At 48.5% G+C, this 19,230-nt stretch overlaps 1 protein-coding gene across 2 annotated transcripts in view; it reads right to left on the reverse strand.

Annotated features, from left to right (window-relative positions):
* Positions 1-19,230, reverse strand: part of PCNX3 (pecanex 3) — a 1,956,057-nt gene that overhangs the window by 135,616 nt on the left and 1,801,211 nt on the right. For both annotated transcript variants that reach the window (XM_069644841.1, XM_069644840.1), the window contains one exon: positions 18,411-18,685. In XM_069644841.1, the coding sequence (XP_069500942.1) occupies positions 18,411-18,685 (275 nt within the window). The remainder of the gene's footprint in view (positions 1-18,410; positions 18,686-19,230) is intronic.

Below are 19,230 nucleotides of genomic sequence, written 5' to 3' on the forward strand. Positions count from 1 at the left end.
ACCAGATAGGAACGCCGTGGTAGCTGCGATCGCTCTGGTGGAATGGGCTCTCGGACGGCCAGGCAGCGGTCGGTTTGCCAACCGGTGACAGTACATGATACAGCCGGAGAGCCATCTGGAAATGGAAGCCTTCGAGAGAGCCTTCCCCTGATTGACAGGTCCAAAGTTCACAAAGAGTTGTGACGTCTTCCGAAAACACTTCGTGCGGTCCACGTAGAACTTTAGCGCTCTAGCCACATCCAGCGAGTGCAAAGTCCTCTCAGCCGGCGACGAAGGCGACGGGAAGAACACAGGCAACACCAAGGGTTCGTTGAGATGGAAGTCCGACGGTACCTTGGGCATGAAGGAGGGGTGCGTCCTGAGCACTACCCTCGTGTTGTGAAAAGTCAAGTACGGGGCCTTGCAGGAAAGGGCCTGGATCTCTCCCACTCGTCGTGCGGAGGTGATGGCCACAAGAAACGCTCTTTTCCACGACAGAAATTTCAACGGAGCTGAGTGCAGAGGCTCGAACAGAGGTCCCATGAGCTTGGTCAGTACCACGTTGAGCTCCCACGCCGGGGCTGGAGCCTTCACCGGCGGGAACGATCTGAACAGTCCCTTCATGAACTCTTTCACCAGACGATGAGACCACAAGGACGTCCGCCCCGTGGTTCTGGTGTATCGGGAGATCGCAGCAAGATGAATCTTGATGGACGCGTGTGCCAGTCTAGCATTGGCCAGCGTCAGCAGGTACGGCAGTACTTGGGGGGCCGTAACCCGTAGAGGGTTAATCTTCTGTGCATGGCACCAGACAGAGAACCTCTTCCATTTGTGTCCGTAGCATTTAAGAGTCGAGGACGCCCTGGCCTTTGCAAGAACCTCTCTGCAGTCGGCCGGTATGTCGTATCCTCCAAACTCTGGCGCTGCAGGAGCCAGGCCTGCAAGTTCAGCGATTTCGGGTCGTGGTGGAGGATGGCGCCTCCTTCTCTGGAGAGTAGATCCGCGTCCACCGGCAGCTTGATTGGCGGGGACGCTGACAAGTCCAGAAGGTCCAGGAACCATATCTGCCTCGGCCACGCAGGTGCGACGAGGATCATCCTGCACCGTGACCTCTTGAGCTGGTTGATGAGCCGGATTAGCAGTGGCAAAGGAGGGAACGCGTAGAGGAACAGGCCCTCCCAGGGGAACGAGAAAGCATCGCCCATGCTCCTGGCCTGGGGAAACCTGCTGGCGAACCTCCGGCACTTGGAGTTCGTCGCCGTCGCGAACAGGTCGATCTGGGGTGTGCCCCACCGTCGGAAGAGGCGATTCACTAGATCCTGCCGTAGCTCCCACTCGTGGCACGAGCGCAGCTCCCTGCTGAGTGAGTCGGCGATGGTGTTTTTTATCCCTGCCAGATGAAACGGCACCAGAAATATCCTTTGGGCGATGGCCCAATGCCACAGGTCCTGCACCTCCTTGGACAGTGCTGGGGACCTGGTTCCGCCCTGTTTCCTGATGTAAAACATGGTGGTGGTGTTGTCGGTGAAGATCCTCACCACCTTGCCCTTGAGGGACGGAAGGAAGGACCTGAGGGCCCAAAACACTGCACGGAGCTCCAGGACGTTGATATGTAGGGATTTCTCCGTCGGGAGCCAAAGGCCTCTTGCGTGCAGATTTTCGGTGTGCGCTCCCCACCCTTCCAGGGAGGCATCCGTGGTCACTGTCTCCTGGTGGGCTGGGGTCTGGAAGTCCAAGCCCGCCGTCAGATGCGCGCGGGTGCCCCACCACCGGATCGCTCGTCGGAAACTCTCGTCGAGTGTGATCCTTTCCTCGAAGCTGCCCGTCGTTTGGATCCAGCGCGCGTCCAGGAACTCCTGCAACGGGCGCATCCGGAGCCTGCACATGGGAATGAGGTAGATGCAGGAAGACATCATTCCGAGGAGGGACTTGATGGACCTCACCTTGGCCGCGTCGGCCACCAACATCCGCTGCACCTTGCCCAGGATGGTCCTGGTCCTCTCCTCCGACGGGGAGGCCAGAAGGGACACTGTGTTGAGCCTCGCTCCCAGAAACAGAGCGTCTTGCGCGGGTACCAGGTGGGATTTGGCGTAGTTCACGGAGAATCCCAGGTCCGTGAGAAGTTGGACGGTCCTTGCCGTGTGAACCACGGCGAGCTCCCTCGTCTTGGCTCGGATGAGCCAGTCGTCCAGGTAGGGGTAGACGTGGACCCCCTCGCGGCGCAGCTGCGCCGCCACCGGTGCGAGGCACTTGGTGAATACCCTGGGTGCCGACCGTAGTCCGAAGGGGAGGGCTTTGAACTGGTAATGACGCCCTTGGACCACAAACCTGAGGAATTTTCGGTGCCCCTTTAGGATGGGAATATGGAAGTAGGCATCCTCCAAATCCAACGACGACAGGAAGTCTCCTTCCTCCAGCTGACCCAGGACGTGCTGGAGGGTGACCATCCGGAACTTCTGCGCCTTGATGAACTTGTTCAGACGTCGCAGGTCCAGGATGGGGCGCCATACCTCTGTCTTCTTCTTCACGAGGAAGTATCTCGAGTAAACTCCGGAGCCCCGAAGCCTCTTTGGGACGAGTTCGATGGCGCCCTTCCTGAGCATCGCTTTTACCTCCAGGAGAAGTTGAGGGACGTGAAGTTCTTTCCTGGCCACGGGGGGGGACGCGCGGGCACCTTCTCTGGAACTCGAGCGCGTGGCCCCGGGCCAAGGCGTCCAGCACCCAACGGTCGGTGGAGATGGACTCCCACACGCTGACGAAGCTCGCCAGCCGGCCTCCCACCGGGGTGCTTCGGTGGGGGCCCGACCCCATGGCCGGTTCAATCCTGCTTCGACGAGGCTTTGCCGCCTTGACCTCCTTGGCGACGACGGCGGGGTCCGCCAGACTTGCCTCGTCCTCTGTAGGCCTCCTGAGACGACGAGCGGGCCGCTTGATGGTAGGAGGAGAAACCGCCGCCGGAACCTTTGGAGGCGCCCTTGCCTCCGCTGCTCCGAAAGGGCGTCCGTCGTTGTTGCAGAACTCCCAGGGCCCGGGCCGTCTCAGTGTCCGCTTTAATGACCTGAAGGGAATCGTCCACTGTTTTCCCAAACAGGTTGTTCCCATCGAAGGGCATGTCCAGGACTCTGGTCTGAACGTCTTGACGGAAGTCCGTAGCCTTGAGCCATCCACGCCGCCTAAGGCAAACGCCGTTGCCCAACTGGCGGAACCCGGTGTCGGCGATGTCCGTCGCAACGGTAATGGCGTGGTCCGAAGCCACCTCACCTTCCTGCAGAATCTCCAGGGCCTCTGTCCTCTTGTCGTCCGGCAGGAAGTCCAGCAGGGGAGCCAGTTTGTACCAGAGCTCCCTGTCGTAGCGGGCCACGATAGCCAAGGCGTTGGCCGCTTTAATCGTCGTCGCTGCCGACGAGATGACTCTGCGTCCCATAGCGTCCAATTTCTTTCCCTCACCGTCCGGTGGGGAAGTCGATGTGGAGGCCGCACCCCCCCCCCGCTTTCTTCCTGGCCGCCGCGGAGACAACGGAATCCGGGGTAGGCTGCGCCCGGAGGCACAGGGGGGCCGTGTCCGGGACCCGGTACTTCTTCTCGTACCGGTCTCTTCTAGCTGGCGTCGTGGAAGGGTTCTTGAGGAGGGTGAGGCCCTCATCCCAAATGTCGTCCAATAGAGGCACCGAGAGGACCGTCTTCCTCTTGGCCTCGCGCCGCTGATAAAGGAAACCTTCCTTCTTCTTCTCCTCAGGGCAGAGTTGGAAAAGCTCGGATGCCCTGGTGATCATGGAGTGGAACGATCCAATCTCGTCGGGCGGAGAAGCCCTGGTGGGAGGCGACGACGGTACATCCTCGTCGTATACCTCGTCGTCCGTACCCGTCGCTGCCGTATCAGTCCCCCTATCATCCCCTCGGGTGGACGGGGAGGAGGGCTGGACGGGGCGCGACGGCTGAAAAGGAGGTGGAGGGTGGATCCTTCTTTTCTTAGTAGGGGGAACACCAGAAGGTCCCGGTTCTGGGTCCCCCGACGGGAGAGGATCCTCCGTCGGCAACGGTAGTCTCGTCCTTATCTCTGAGCATAAGGACTGTATAGCCAACAAAATGGCCGCCGAGTTGTCTTGCGGTGCTGGCAGAGGGGAATCCGACGGGCGATCATCCCGACTGGCCGGTCTTCTTCCACGCCGAGGCCGTGGCTTAAGACCTCGACCAGTTCCTCCTCCGAGGTTGAAGCCGAATCTACGACGACGCCCTGCCCCCCCCTTTCTCTTCCCCTCGGGGGATTTCACGGGGGTCCTATCGATGGGCACAAAAGAGGACTCCCTCCGAGGTGGCAGGGAGACTCTGAGCCCCGAGGTCGCCACCACTGGTGTAGCCTGCACAGGCTGAACCAGGGCCACCGCGACAGTTTCGATAGAGGGCTTGGCCGGATGGATTAAGGCCTTCACCACCTTAGGTGCGCTCACCGCCTTATCCTTGAGGGGGAGGACACCGCCCCGCTCCCCCTCCGCCTTCGAGCTCGACCGGGGCCTCTCCAGGAGCTTCGCCGGGTGCTCGGCCTTCCTCTTACCCGACCCAGAGCGTTGGCTCGTGGTTGATGGAGCCGGGGAGGGTGCGCCCTGCCTGGCGCCCGTAGAGCCCGACCGTTCGGCGCTCCCGGTGCCAGCGGACTCGCGGTGCTTGGCCTTATGTTGGACCCCCGTCGCCGGGGCGTCCTCAAAGGTCTTAGAAGACCGCTCGGATTTCTTCTTCTTCTTCTCGCCGGACGGGCTCTTCCCTTCTAGCCAGTTGGCGAGACGTTGATGGCGGTCCTTCATGGTCCGCTCCGACATGCTGCCGCAAAAGGCACAGTCCTTCTCCACGTGCGTCTTGTCCTCATGTAGGCAGTAGAGACAAAAAGAGTGTTCGTCCTCCTTGAAGACGTTCTGCAGCTGGCATCCAGGGCAGACCCTGAACAGCTTTCCGGGCGTCGAGCTTCCCTTCTCCTGGGCCATGACCGGGCCTGAGAAACTTCTGGAGTCCTCCAAAAGCGTAGCTCGACGAAATCTTCACCCTTGAGGGGCGCAGACGAATCCGACACGGGTCCCCGTTGATCGGATAGAGTCTCGGTGGAGCTTGAGGCTCTTTTGACCGAAAAACTGAAGTTTTTGAGAAAAAACGTGAAAAAAATAGCACTAACGCTCGAGAGCAATAGCACGAGGATCCCAACACATGAACGTGCGGTAAAAATCTGAAGATGGCTGCCAGAGGCGGGGCTTAGGTAGAGGGCAGTCATTGGCTGTGGTCAGTATGACGCAGAGATCAGTGATTGGTTATTACTACGAAAGACAGATCAGAAACGAAACTGATACTGGTTTTTTCTTTACCGAGGATTCCCAGCCTGACGACGGGGAATATTCTTGAGCATGTGAATCCATGCCAGACCCCATGCTGGGGAACTTTGGGTACCCTTCACAGATGTAAAGTGTGTTTTCCCTGTATGAGCAAAGGATGAAAAAGATCTAAATGCATGACCCTACCAAAGGACATGGACACCAGGCCAAATGAAGATGTTTGCCCCTCTTGTAATGCAAGACCCAGTGACTTTGCTGTCGCCTTTGAGGCTTTGAATTTCTCCATAGACTTGTCAGCTTTTAAACCAAAAAGCTGCACGCCATCAAAAGGAATATGTACTAACTTTGACTGCATGTTGGGAGAGAAGCACAATGTTTGCGTCCATGAGTACATTCGGACTACTGAAGTAGTCCTCATGCCGTGGGCCAGTCTGCTGTATACAGTCATGTCTGTAAGACTAGACATGCCACCTCTTTCCCATTGGCCACAAAATCATTGAATCTGTTTCGTATTTCCCCTCTGGTATGTGGCTCATGCCGAGGACCTTACGTTTCAGAGTATGTGAGTATATTTGGTAAGGGTGTAGTAAGTATGGATGGCATTTAAGGCAACACAACATGCCCCAAAATATTTCTTACCCAAAATCTCGAGCTTCTTGCTCTCACCGTTTGGCGGAAGGGAAGGGAAGATCGAAGATTTAATTCAGCCATAGTCGCCTGCACCACGAAGCTCTCAGGTTAGGCATGCTTCGATAAGTAAAGCAGGTTTGTTGAAGCTGGTTTGTATTTTCTAGCTAGGTGTTTTCTCACCACAGGTATCGAGCAAAGATGTTGCCACAGTGTGAGACTGGATCCGCCACTGTTGAGTTTAGAGGTAGGATGGTTTCTCTCTGATGCCCTTTGGAAAGGATGACCTTCAGCTCATACTGCTAGAGAGGTCTGGAGGGTGCAGAGACCTAATGCTTTTTTGAAGGGTCAGACCTAAGTTTGCTCTGGAGTGATCAATATAGTAAGGCCTTGATAAGGTCAAGATCTGGGATGTGTCCTGTCTACTGGTATTTCAAAGTTATCTCGGATGTCAAATACTAGTTTGAAAAAGCCTGACTTAATAATGATAAGATGTTTCCTGGGCCTGACGCAGGACATCCTTGAAGGTTCCAGGCCAAAAGGCACAGAATTGCCTTCATCATCATAAATGTTCTGCATCATGTGGCAGTAGTGTGCCCTTGAGGCAGGCACATAGAAGTCAGAGAATGTAAACAGTGGGAGGAAATCTGCTCTGCCTTGCTTTGATACTGTCAAAGCAACATACTCAGAGACTTTTGAGCTCAACTTCGGCATTGAGGCATTGCACATTATTTTCTTCTTTGGGATGAGATCCAAGGCATACAAATGCAGCTCTTTCTTGGAACCCTGACAGCCTAAAGAGCGCAGCAGGACACTTCCTTTCCTACTGAGGTAGAGGCTGTTGACTCTGATGCTTCGAAAATATTGTTTGCATCTTACCTGAATGCCTCCCAGTCTTCAGCCTAAAAAGATGCAGTGGCATGTTTAAAAAATGTTGACAAGGATAGTCCTCAATTTTCACTGTCAGACTAGCACTGTGGCTTCTTTTTTAAGTGAACGAATCAGGTAAGTGGGGTTGGGAGATGGGAAGGGACCGTGAGCCACTCCTCGAATGTGATCTCTTGCATTGTTTCTTATGAGCCTTCCTACAGCCCTCTCCCTCTTGGGGAGGAGCCTTATCGGGTATGCAGAGTTACCCCACCATTCTAGAGTTTCTCTGAATGTCGCCGGGAGCGGCCCAAGGCTACCTTTGCCACTGGCTCAAGGATCATCTTAGAGCTCATGGCTTGGCCTGAGCCACATTCTAAGACATTGTGGCCAGATACTAAACACCAGATGCAACACAGTGTGGGGATCAGTGATCAACATCTTAGAGTATCACTTGAACCCCTGAGATTTTCGTTGAACTAAGCATGCGGTAACGGCGAAGTGATGCAGTGAAAAAGAAAGTGTAAAAAGAAACGTGCTGAGAAGAGCAATCCCAGGTCAGCATGCAGGAAAGGGAACTGAGGTCATGGGGTATGGTGTGCCCTATGCATGTGCTGGATGCCATCACTTCCGTAGTCAAGAAGTGGAGTTTTGAGGACCCTCAGTGTATAGGAACAGCACACCATCTGCTGGGAAAAGGGTTCCTGTTACCTGTTGCTGTGTCAAGTAATTTAGCTAAGATGAGGAATCTGTGGGAGGACGCACACCATTAAAAATGCAGTTCTGCAAGAAGCATCCAGAGGAGAGAAGGGAGTCAATTATGCATTCCAGTGCAAGTGTACGAGAGGTAGGGCCCATGCAGATGAAAAGCCACCCATGAACACAGGCTTGAATTGTTTTTCTAATGCTTTGAAAGATACACTCCGATCTCAGTAGTGAGAGTATGGATGTTCCAGGAGTCTAAAAGAAGGGAGACAGGACGTACCAGTACAATATTATCTTTAGCAAAAACAAACACAAGGAATAAAATGAGAAGTGAAGGTACTTCCACTGAAAAGGAAGATGACAATCAAGATACATTTTCCTGACCTGCCTACCAGTGGAAATAAATCAGGCCTAAGTCGTCGTTGCTGGTAACACACCAATTATAGGCACTGGGGTGACGCAAGGGATGTATTGCAGTGTACCCCATCTATATTTCTCCGAAAGACATCTTTTTGGTATGCCTTTGCGGGCCTGCCTGGATGTTAGGAAAGATTTCCATTTATGGGTAATTTTCCCTCCAGTTGTGAACCCCCCAACATTTTGCTGTTGTCTGACCATCCTAGCCTGACTTTTGCCAGTGGAGCCCAGCCTTCTTCTGTACTCCTGGGCCTTTGCTCATTTTGTTATGGGGAAACTGACATGCCCTTAAGACTGTCAGTACTGGGAGACATTGTTTCCCTTAGTCTTTCACTTTGTTGCTATTCTTTAGTAACATTTTATCAGTGTACAATGTACTTTACACTACAGTGCGCTGGGGTCTCTTTCATTTTTGAGGCCCTAGACACCCTCAAAGGATTTTTGGTGAATGTACAAGTGTGCCCTGGACAGAGCTAGTGGCAGCTGTTACTTTTTGTGTGTGTTCAACTCTTTTCTATGGTCCAAACCTCATTTACCGTGTTTGGCCGAGGACATTGGCCAGTGCCTAAAATGGCCATGTCATCAGGTCCTTTGTTCTGTCCTTTGGCCATCTTGTCCCTTTGCCTTCCCCAGGTAGAGCTGATCTGGGAAATTCCTTATTTGGTCATGCAGACCCCACGCAAACCAAAGCTTTTGCTGGTTTCTGCATGCCTTGTGTGTGTGCCTCCAGGATATGGGCTGGAGCTGTCTAGTTTCAATACATATCCTGGGTGCCAAATCGTCTGGTGTGCTGGGATGACTGGTCCACCGTGGTGTGTGATTAGTCCACGTCTGGGATGGCTGTATGTGAGAAGATTTCATTGGTTTCTCTTCATTTTGGCGCGAAGGAGATTTTGGATAAGAGAAGGCATCTTACATCCATTCCAGGTCTATCTTCTTAGTTCACACCGAACTTAGTAAAGGAGCCAAGTATCCTGAACTGAAGAAGCAGATCTGTGATACAGCTGTGGACCCGCTGGATGGTTTGGCACCCTCTGAGCCTGCTGTTGTCCCGTCAGACCCCCTGTTTCAGTTTGAACCAAGTAGGCCTGAAAGGGTGCTTCAACCCATTGTAATAGTGGGACCAACTATTCTCGGCACCTCCTGCTTAACCTGTAAGCGAGCCTTTTCGGAAGTGTTCCTGGACCACCCAGTGACCTGACCAGCTCATACAGGACCTTTGCCCTGGAACCGCCTGAGTCTCGAGTTTCGACTTGGGCCTTTGGAGAATGTAAGCTCTGGGTATAAGGCACACTCCTGCCGAGTTTCATTCCTAGGTCTGGAATTACGAGAGTACGCCTGAACCCGAGCATACCAGCTGTGGTGATGAACCTCGTCGGTGCCTTGCTGTTGTGCCCCCCCTGTGCCCTCAGACTATCTGCATTGGAACTGGCCTGATCACTTCACCAGGAACGGAAAAAATTGCCACTGTCCCACCACTGAATAATTCCTGGAATGTAGCCCCTAAAAGCCACAGAGCTGCGCAACTGCAGGATTTGAACCTGCGACCGAAGTGGACTCGACTGCCAAAGTTTGGTCCGGAGTGCGCAGAGGGTCGGTAAGTACTTGCAACCCTTACTGGTGGCCCCTGCACAATCAGACTTTTACGCAAGAGTGTCCCCTGAGGGTCACTCTTCTTTATCGAGGTAGCCTGTGCAACCAAGCGATTCTCAATTTTTGGATCATGTTCTGCCCTCTTGGGGAGACCATACTCGGATAGTGGGAACTTATTCTTCCACTGTTGCACCCACCTTCCTGAGTCACTACAGCCCCTTGAAGAGGGACCACTTTGCACTTAATCGCACGACCGCGTGCGCCAGCACCAAAGGTATTTTTGAGATAAAAGTTTCACTCATCTTAGTGACTGGACTGCCTCTTAAGCTAGGGTTTGAATTGCCTTAACAATATTTAAACTGTGTGACCCCTTTCTTTACAGGTTATGGATCTATACTGTGTAATATTCCTTTAGGCCATGACTTAGCAAACATACAGCACAACTAAAACCCTTAATTCTCGGCTCCTGCGAATCTGTGAATTATGTCACCCCCTCATTCTACAGAATTACTTCATAGTAAAGTGGCAGTACTCCCACCCAGAGCTCAGGCTACAATGCTCCTTAAATGCCAACCCCCGTTGACATTTTTCTGTAGTTATTCTTTATCCAATTCTTAGAAGTGCAAGTGTTGCTAAGGTAAGTAACCTGTCAACCATAACATCTTGTCGTTCCTCTGTCCCAACAGTTCTTTGGGGAATTGCCTGCACTCCAGTGTTAAGATGGATTTCTGAACTCTGACCTTGTAGGCAGAGGTTCAGAAGGCCAGCCCAGTTTCTTGGAACAGGGTAACCTTCTGGACAAGCCAGACCAATCAAGGTAGCATTGGCGGCTGTCAAGACTAGATCTCAGGAGGGGTGAGGGTAACCGAAAGCCCACAATGAGCACACAGTGAACAACACCGCAAATTACTCCGTCAGGTGTATATATCAAAAATATATATACATTTATTTAAGGCCTTTTAAATCAAACGAAAAGCAAATCTCAGCAGTATTAACGAAACCAACACAACACTAACTATGAAACATATATACAGTCGGAAAAGTGTGGTTGTTCCCAAAAGAGGCTTTGGGAACTCCCATCCTCTGCACACTATCAAATGTCTGTAAAAGCAGATCAATAACTCAAGGAAATTTTAGATATTATTTCCGGCAAAATTTAGCATGCAGAAATCATCGCACATAGTTAACACGGTATAAATACCATTTTCATTAAACAAGTAAGAAATATTTTGAAGAAACAAAGATTGTGGAGAATATCATTTTCTTTATTGTACATAGTACATGATGGTGCCCAGCGCGTTTCGAGTAAATCAACTCTTCTTCAGGGGCAATGGCACAGTTTTTCAATTTTTCTAAAAAAATTAAAGAAGACATAAATCATATTTTTAGCCCATTATATAAATTCTATCTGTTTACAAAATCAAAACAGATGGTAAACATTTTGAAAAGTGATGACAATTTGAACAAATGATAACAGCGTAGAGAAGTAATGTTGGAATACAAATATCGACTCACAGTGGAGTCCCTGGATACAACATGATGGTGGTCTCAAATTACACAAAAGATCCATAAGTAACTCGTTTTTAAACCCATTATGTCCATTTGAGGCCTGATCCTGAATCTCTGGGAGAGGGTTTTATAACAACCAATGGAACAAGTGCTTACTCAACAAGGTAAAGCGTTATGTTATGGTAGGAGAGGGTCCACATTTACATATAGTCTATAGAGTGGTGTCAGTCAAATGGTTTAGATACCAAGTGCAAAAATAGAGGGTCAGATGAGGGTAAGTAAAGAAGAGACAGACTTACATGTCGTAAAAGGCATCAAAAAATGCAAGAGATGCATAATCCACCTGGTGGCTGACTCCCAAATGGGAAGGCTGAAAGGAAAGCTCAGAGGCCTCAGATGACTGTGTACTAGAGAGAAATAAAGAAGTTGAAGGTAAGTATCTATACTGATACTTGAAGGTAAGTAGATACTTAAAGGTGAGTAATAATGGCCTACGGGCCATATGTCAAAAGTGGAGGAGTACTTACATTAGAATAGTGAACCAGGAGCTTCACGGTCGGTCACATCTGCCGGGCGGGAGATGCGACTGAACCGTTACACGTCTCCTTTTATACTGGCAGCATTGGGTGTAAAGGAGTCATGCGCGGCAACACAATGGAATGCGCATGTGTAGGTATACATCGTCATGTTTTTTGATGTAGCTGCGTGATGTGCGTCCGATTAATGACGTCACACTCACGTCTTGCGTAAAGAATGTAAACAGATACACCCCTCGAGCGAGAGATGCTCGGAAAAATGAAAACAAATGGTTGAAAACAACAAACGTGAGATGCTTGCGGAATTATATTTTCAATACAAAGGAGGAAAAAGAACAGCGTGCTCGGAACGCTCAATAACAGAGCTGCCGTGCAGTTATGTTAGGAGAGTTACAGGAATGGTATTGAACCATCTGATACTTAATATTCGTAAAATATTTAGAAAGACTGAAGTGTGTGTAACAGAAGCTTCAGGAGAGAGCTAACATCTGGTGTTGTACTAAAGATAGTAGGAAAACAGTCAAAGACAGCAAAACAAACTGTCATAACGGCAGTACAAGTTAGAGGAGGCCGTACCGTATATTGTGACAAGTAGTGTACAGAAAAGGATGTCAGAAAATATGTAAAGGATTACAGGGACTTATTTTTGTAAAAGGGTCTCAAATTGAGGGAATTTGGAAACAGGTGTTTAAATGAAAATTCAATCTGGGTTTAACGCTGCCAAGTACAAGCAAACATATGCATCAATCTGACCGTTTTTATATTAAATGTACACATTGATGAAAGCCAGGTTATGTTTAAAAACAACAATTATTCACATATTATCTGTTCCCATTTGGATGCACATTCTTGTAATTAAACCAAGTGGTAGAGGCTACATAATGGTGCGCATAAACTTCACAAACGCTAGAGGAGTTAGTATGGAAATCTGTCTACACAAAACTTTCCTTTTTTATAAACAGAGAGGTAGGTATGGAAATCTATCTACATAATGCTTCGTTTTTTTAAAAAAAGGAAGAAAGAAAGGTATTAAAAGCAATGGCAGAGGATAGTAAATTAAAGGTAGGGGCCCAAGTAGTACTCTTCATTCATCCCCAACGGGGTAAGTGAATCAAGGCAATGTATCCAATACAGTTCTCTTTGTGACAAAACATTTTGTAGGTCACCTCCTCTTGGTCAGATTGATGCATATGTTTGCTTGTACTTGGCAGCGTTAAACCCAGATTGAATTTTCATTTAAACACCTGTATCCAAATTCCCTCAATTTGAGACCCTTTTACAAAAATAAGTCCCTGTAATCCTTTACATATTTTCTGACATCCTTTTCTGTACACTACTTGTCACAATATACGGTACGGCCTCCTCTAACTTGTACAGCCGTTATGACAGTTTGTTTCGCTGTCTTTGACTGTTTTCCTACTATCTTTAGTACAACACCAGATGTTAGCTCTCTCCTGAAGCCTCTGTTACACACACTTCAGTCTTTCTAAATATTTTACGAATATTAAGTATCAGATGGTTCAATACCATTCCTGTAACTCTCCTAACATAACTGCACGGCAGCTCTATTATTGAGCGTTCCGAGCACGCTGTTCTTTTTCCTCCTTTGTATTGAAAATATAATTCCGCAAGCATCTCACGTTTGTTGTTTTCAACCATTTGTTTTCATTTCTCCGAGCATCTCTCGCTCGAGGGGTGTATCTGTTTACATTCTTTACGCAAGACGTGAGTGTGACGTCATTAATCGGACGCACATCACGCAGCTACGTCAAAAAACATGACGATGTATACCTACACATGCGCATTCCATTGTGTTGCCGCGCACGACTCTTTTACACCCAATGCTGCCAGTATAAAAGGAGACGTGTAACGGTTCAGTCGCATCTCCCGCCCGGCAGATGTGACCGACCGTGAAGCTCCTTGTTCACTATTCTAATGTAAGTACTCCTCCACTTTTGACCTATGGCCCGTAGGCCATTATTACTCACCTTTAAGTATCTACTTACCTTCAAGTATCAGTATAGATACTTACCTTCAACTTCTTTATTTCTCTCTAGTACACAGTCATCTGAGGCCTCTGAGCTTTCCTTTCAGCCTTCCCATTTGGGAGTCAGCCACCAGGTGGATTATGCATCTCTTGCATTTTTTGATGCCTTTTACGACATGTAAGTCTTTCTCTTCTTTACTTACCCTCATCTGACCCTCTATTTTTGCACTCGGTACCTAAACCATTTGACTGAAACCACTCTATAGACTATATGTAAATGTGGACCCTCTCCTACCATAACATAACGCTTTACCTTGTTGAGTAAGCACTTGTTCCATTGGTGGTTCTAAAAACCTCTCCCAGAGATTCAGGATCAGGCCTTAAAGGGACAAAATGGGTTTTAAAACGAGTTACTTATGGATCTTTTGTGTAATTTGAGACCACCATCATGTTGTGTCCAGGGACTCCACTGTGAGTCGATATTTATATTCCAACATTACTTCTCTAAGCTGTTATCATTTGTTCAAATTGTCATCACTTTTCAAAATGTTTACCATCCGTTTTGATTTTGTAAACAGATAGAATTTATATAATGGGCTAAAAATATGATTTATGTCTTCTTTAATTTTTTTAGAAAAATTGAAAAACTGTGCCATTGCCCCTGAAGAAGAGTTGATTTACTCGAAACGCGCTGGGCACCATCATGTACTATGTACAATAAAGAAAATGATATTCTCCACAATCTTTGTTTCTTCAAAATATTTCTTACTTGTTTAATGAAAATGGTATTTATACCGTGTAAACTATGTGCGATGATTTCTGCATGCTAAATTTTGCCGGAAATAATATCGAAAATTTCCTTGATTTATTGATCTGTTTTTACAGACATTTGATAGTGTGCAGGGGACGGGAGTTCCCAAAGCCTCTTTTGGGAACAACCACACTTTTCCGACTGTATATATGTTTCATAGTTAGTGTTGTGTTGGTTTCGTTAATACTGCTGAGATTTGCTTTCTGTTTGATTTAAAAGGCCTTAAATAAATGTATATATATTTTTGATATATACACCTGACAGAGTAATTTGCGGTGTTGTTCACTGTGTGCTCATTGTGGGCTTTCGGTTACCCTCACCCCTCCTGAGATCTAGTCTTGACAGCCGCCAATGCTACCTTGATTGGTCTGGCTTGTCCAGATGGTTACCCTGTTCCAAGAAACTGGGCTGGCCTTCTGAACCTCTGCCTACCAGGTCAGAGTTCAGAAATCCATCTGAACACTGGAGTGCAGGCAATTCCCCAAAAAACTGTTGGGACAGAGGAATGACAAGATGTTATGGTTAACAGGTTACTTACCCTAGCGACACTTGCACTTCTGGGGTTGGCATTTAAGGAGCATTGTAGCCTGAGCTCTGGGTGGGAGTACTGGCACTTTACTATGAAGTAATTCTGTAGAATGAGGGGGTGACATAATTCACAGATTCGCAGGAGCCGAGAATTAAGGGTTTTAGTTGTGCTGTATGTTTGCTAAGTCATGGGAAGAAACTTCACAGTCTAAATGTGGATTGGGACGTGAGGCTTTGGAAACTGAATAAGGAAACTAACAAGCAGAGGTTCTGCTAAGAAAAAATACCTGCTCAGACATGCTGGTTACGAGAAATGGTGAAGGAATGCTGACAATGGGAACATAACATACAGCTGCTGGATATGGGAAGAGAATGCTAAAGCTTTGACAGTGAAGGGATGGCATAGGAAGTATGACAACGTTCTCTCCATGTCTCTGAGGGATTTGGTGGTCATGGGGCCTGGGTTGCACCCGTCAAGTGATGCTCGGCCCGTGGGAGTTGGTATTCACCAGTCTACCTCATCCTACCCTAGCCGCATGGCAGGAATATGTTGCTCAATACGCCCAATGAGCTATATCCCCTTAGGGGATCCAGAGGTATGCAGACAGACTTTGGGCAGCAGGAAATGCTCTGAACAAATGCAGCATAGTGGCATGTCCCACGGGGTGAAAGAGTACAGGCAAGTTCTTAGAAGGCAGTCAGTCGCGAAGACCACACGCACCGAAACCTCTTCACAAATGCTCGAACCAATGAGCATGCACTAACACTAAATCCAACAGGGCACCAACGCCAGATACTGGCATGGTCTGTGGAAGAGAGAGAAAGGGAAGGAGCCCACAATGCAGTCATAGGGCCACCCACATAATTTAACAAGCCAATCACCATTCCTGAGCTATTATCTTACAAACCCGAGAACAATTACAGAGGAGAGGTCAGAGTATGCAGGGACAGGCCCTCATGAAAGGGAGAAAAGGCTGGCATAAGAGTGTGGGAGTTTTTGGGGACAGTGGAGATGCAGAGAAGGGGCATTGAGGAAGCAAGAGGAGCTATTAGAGGGAGGCTTGTGTGGAGAACTCTGGAACAATCTGCTGCTGGACATTGGGGAGTTTTCAAGCATCCAACAATTCAAAAAGATATTAAAAACACATTTGTTCGGTACTCATGGCTAGTTAGCTGTTCACTCTTCACAATTACCATCTGCAATTCTACTATATACAATTGTTTGAGGGTCCAGTCGAGCACAGAGAAACCAGCTAGCAGTGGCACCTGTCCATTGCTTATCAGAATTGAAACAGAAAAACAAGAGGGAAGAGGTGACAGAGAGAGGGGTAGTGGTAAATGACAGGATAAGGTCCGAATAAGGGGGAGAGGTAGTGAAACATCAGTAGGAGGGGGAGAGGCTTTATAAGGGGGAGGAGGAAGTTGTAAGAAATTCAGAGAAAAACAGGAGGAGGAGCATAGATATCAGGAGGAGATTGAACATTAGGGGAAGACGACAATGAGAGAGAGAAGGTATAGCCTATGAATGCTGACAGAGTGAAGGTACCACAGCTAAGCCATATGCCTGGTGGACAGGAGGAGGCACGGACATATGGCCAAGATACCAGATCATTGCAGGGATCAGCGTGAGGGAACCCTTAGCAAAGAGAGAATAGGCCCGCTTTAATCCCTAAAATCTGCTACATGTGTCTCACTGATACCCACTCAGTTTTCTGACAACAGACTGAATGTGTATACAATGCAATACAATCTCTAATATGGAAGGTGTATGGGCACTCAATCAGATGTTATGGTAGAAAATAGTTTGATTTGGTGTTAAGACTAAAGGAGAGCTTAGTCTGGTGGTTATGACAGGGGAATGTTTGTCTGGCACTATAATGTAGAAGTTATAAAATGGCATTAGGGTGTATGAGTGTTTGATCTGAACCCCATGATCAAGAAACGTAATGTCAGTTCAGTGAATAAACAGGGCAATAGTGGAGGGAATGAGCTGGGAAGCGTTCATGCAAAAGGGTGTAGAAGTACTTCTGAATATGAGTGGTAGGGCGTAGAGTTACAACACAGGAGTTGCAGTTCTGGGCTTTGCATGTTACTTAAGCAATAAGCACCTGTTAGGGCTAAGCGAGGGCCTTAACACCAGGCCCCGGTGCGGTTACCAGCCAGTAAACCCCACCGAGCGCGTGCTTATTGCTATTAGTACCCCAGGTTTTAAATCTGGAAACCTGGGGTGCTAGAAGAAATGCATTTTGTTTGAATGAAAGGGACTCCTCGCAGCATCCCGTTCATTCGAACAAAATACTTACCTAAAATGGCTACCATGGATCTGGAAGGCGGGGCTCCATACAGTGGCCCTCTTCCACATCCATAGTGGTCAGCAGGGAAACAGAGCGGCAGCAGCGCCCACGTTGAACGAATCAGGTAAGTGGGGATTGGAAGGGACTGGACACCAGAGGGCAAGGGAGGATAGGGGAGGGGAAGGAGGCTACTCCCGCCAAGGGTGCTAATTGTATTTATTTAAGAAGAGGGTGTCATTCTGAAAAGAAATGACTTACAAAGTAGGCATTAAAAGAGAGCAGAAGCAGACCTAGGGTAACGCACCTTTACAAGAGAGCATTGCTGGCCTGAATAATGTTATGGGTGAAGGGGTAAGAGTAGGAACATATCCCTGGGACAAGAACATTGCAGTATTTTTAACATTGCAAGCATGAGTCTAGTATTTACACATTGCAAAGTACTTTGAGTGAAGGAGCACTTGGCCTGGGACGGGTGTGTAGGAACAAGTTGTCTGGGTTTAAGATGTAGGAAGATATCCTTAGGCTGCAGAAAATTCAAAATGCTGCTGTACGTATTGTCCACGGTATGACACGACATGAACCGACCTCTGGAGCCAAGAAGGGATTGCATTAGCTACCCGTGTCAGCTAGGATTTCTTTCAAGCTGTTGACACTTGGCCACAATTGTATCTTTGGACTCGCCCCCAGGTATCTCAAGGAAAAGGTGATTGTACATCAGCCAAACAGGGTCCTGCGATCCGCCACTGCCCACCTCCTCAGAGTGGAACGTGTTAAGAGAGCTTGTGGAAATGGATGCTCCTTTCCAGTGCTGATGGCATGTGCTACCTCAAGCACTAAGAAGGGAGGGAAACCAACTGGTCTTTAGAAAATCTTAAAAGACCAGACTGTTCATGTAAAGTCTTGGTCTGTAGATCTGCGCTTTTCACATTTCCTGTTTCAGCACCTGGATGCCCTAGGGCTTTGGCGCTATACAAATCCAATAACATAACATAACGTAGTAGCGACATGTGTGGGGTTAATGCATACAAATTTTGACTGTGGTAACGACAAAGGAATTCTAGGTCTGGGATTATGTAGGAGGAATACTTCATCTTGAGTAGAGGCATTAAATCAGTTGTTATGATGTAAGATGGGAAGGTCTAGGTATATTATATAAAAGCACTCAGTTTGAGGTTAGGGTGTAGCAATGCATGTTGATATAGAAATGTTAGGAATTGGTTCATTGTGTACGAGTGCCCATACCTTTCCCAGGTGCTCAGGAACCAGGTGGAGATGTTGCTAAGGCTGATTGGCCCACCCCAGATGCTATGGAGCTGCTCATGGCTGCCAGCATATGAGGTGGTGAGTGGTGACACGTAGATGGGATAACCAATTGGTTGGTCGCATGATGAGTTGATCATGTTACGCAGGGCCTGCTTGGCATTCTGAATGCTACCACGCTCTGGGTTACGATTACGCAAGAAGACCAGCTCCTGTTGCTGTCCAGCCCATAGTCCTCGCACACATTCTCTATTGACCTGTGAAGAAAGAGAGGAAGAGAAGAAGAAACATAAGTCATTTTCATAGAAAATACCACTACATTTGCTTTACAAGGTTTCTTCAAATTATCCATAAAAAGTCATAAAAAACATGGAAAGTATTATAAGAGGTATCTCAATGAACACCCTGGAGCACAATCCGTGTCCTGTCTTTTGTCCAGACCTCTACAGCATGCAAAATTCTTTTCTACATACTTTCTAAACACATATTCCTTCATCAGAGCGGCTGGGCAGTGCACTGGCTGCAGAAGGGAGATCCTGCATTACTGTGGCAAGCAGTCCGTCAAGAAGCGACTGACCCTGTCAAAATGGGGCCCACAATTCAGAGCGGCTGACTTTTCGCTGCTGTCAGAGGGAGGGACGGCCAGACCACGGGCACACAACAAGAGGGGCTCAGAGCTGATATTGAGTGCCCAACGCTCTGCTATAGCGGCGGGATGTGAGGTACCAGAAGGCGGAGCAGCTGGTGCCGTGAAGCCGTCCATGAGAAGGTGCCGATGGGAGCGGCTTGGACCCGCAGTGCT

This window comes from Ambystoma mexicanum, chromosome 2p (assembly GCF_040938575.1).
Source record: "Ambystoma mexicanum isolate Mex_15411 chromosome 2p, UKY_AmexF1_1, whole genome shotgun sequence".
NCBI classification, from domain to species: domain Eukaryota; kingdom Metazoa; phylum Chordata; class Amphibia; order Caudata; family Ambystomatidae; genus Ambystoma; species Ambystoma mexicanum.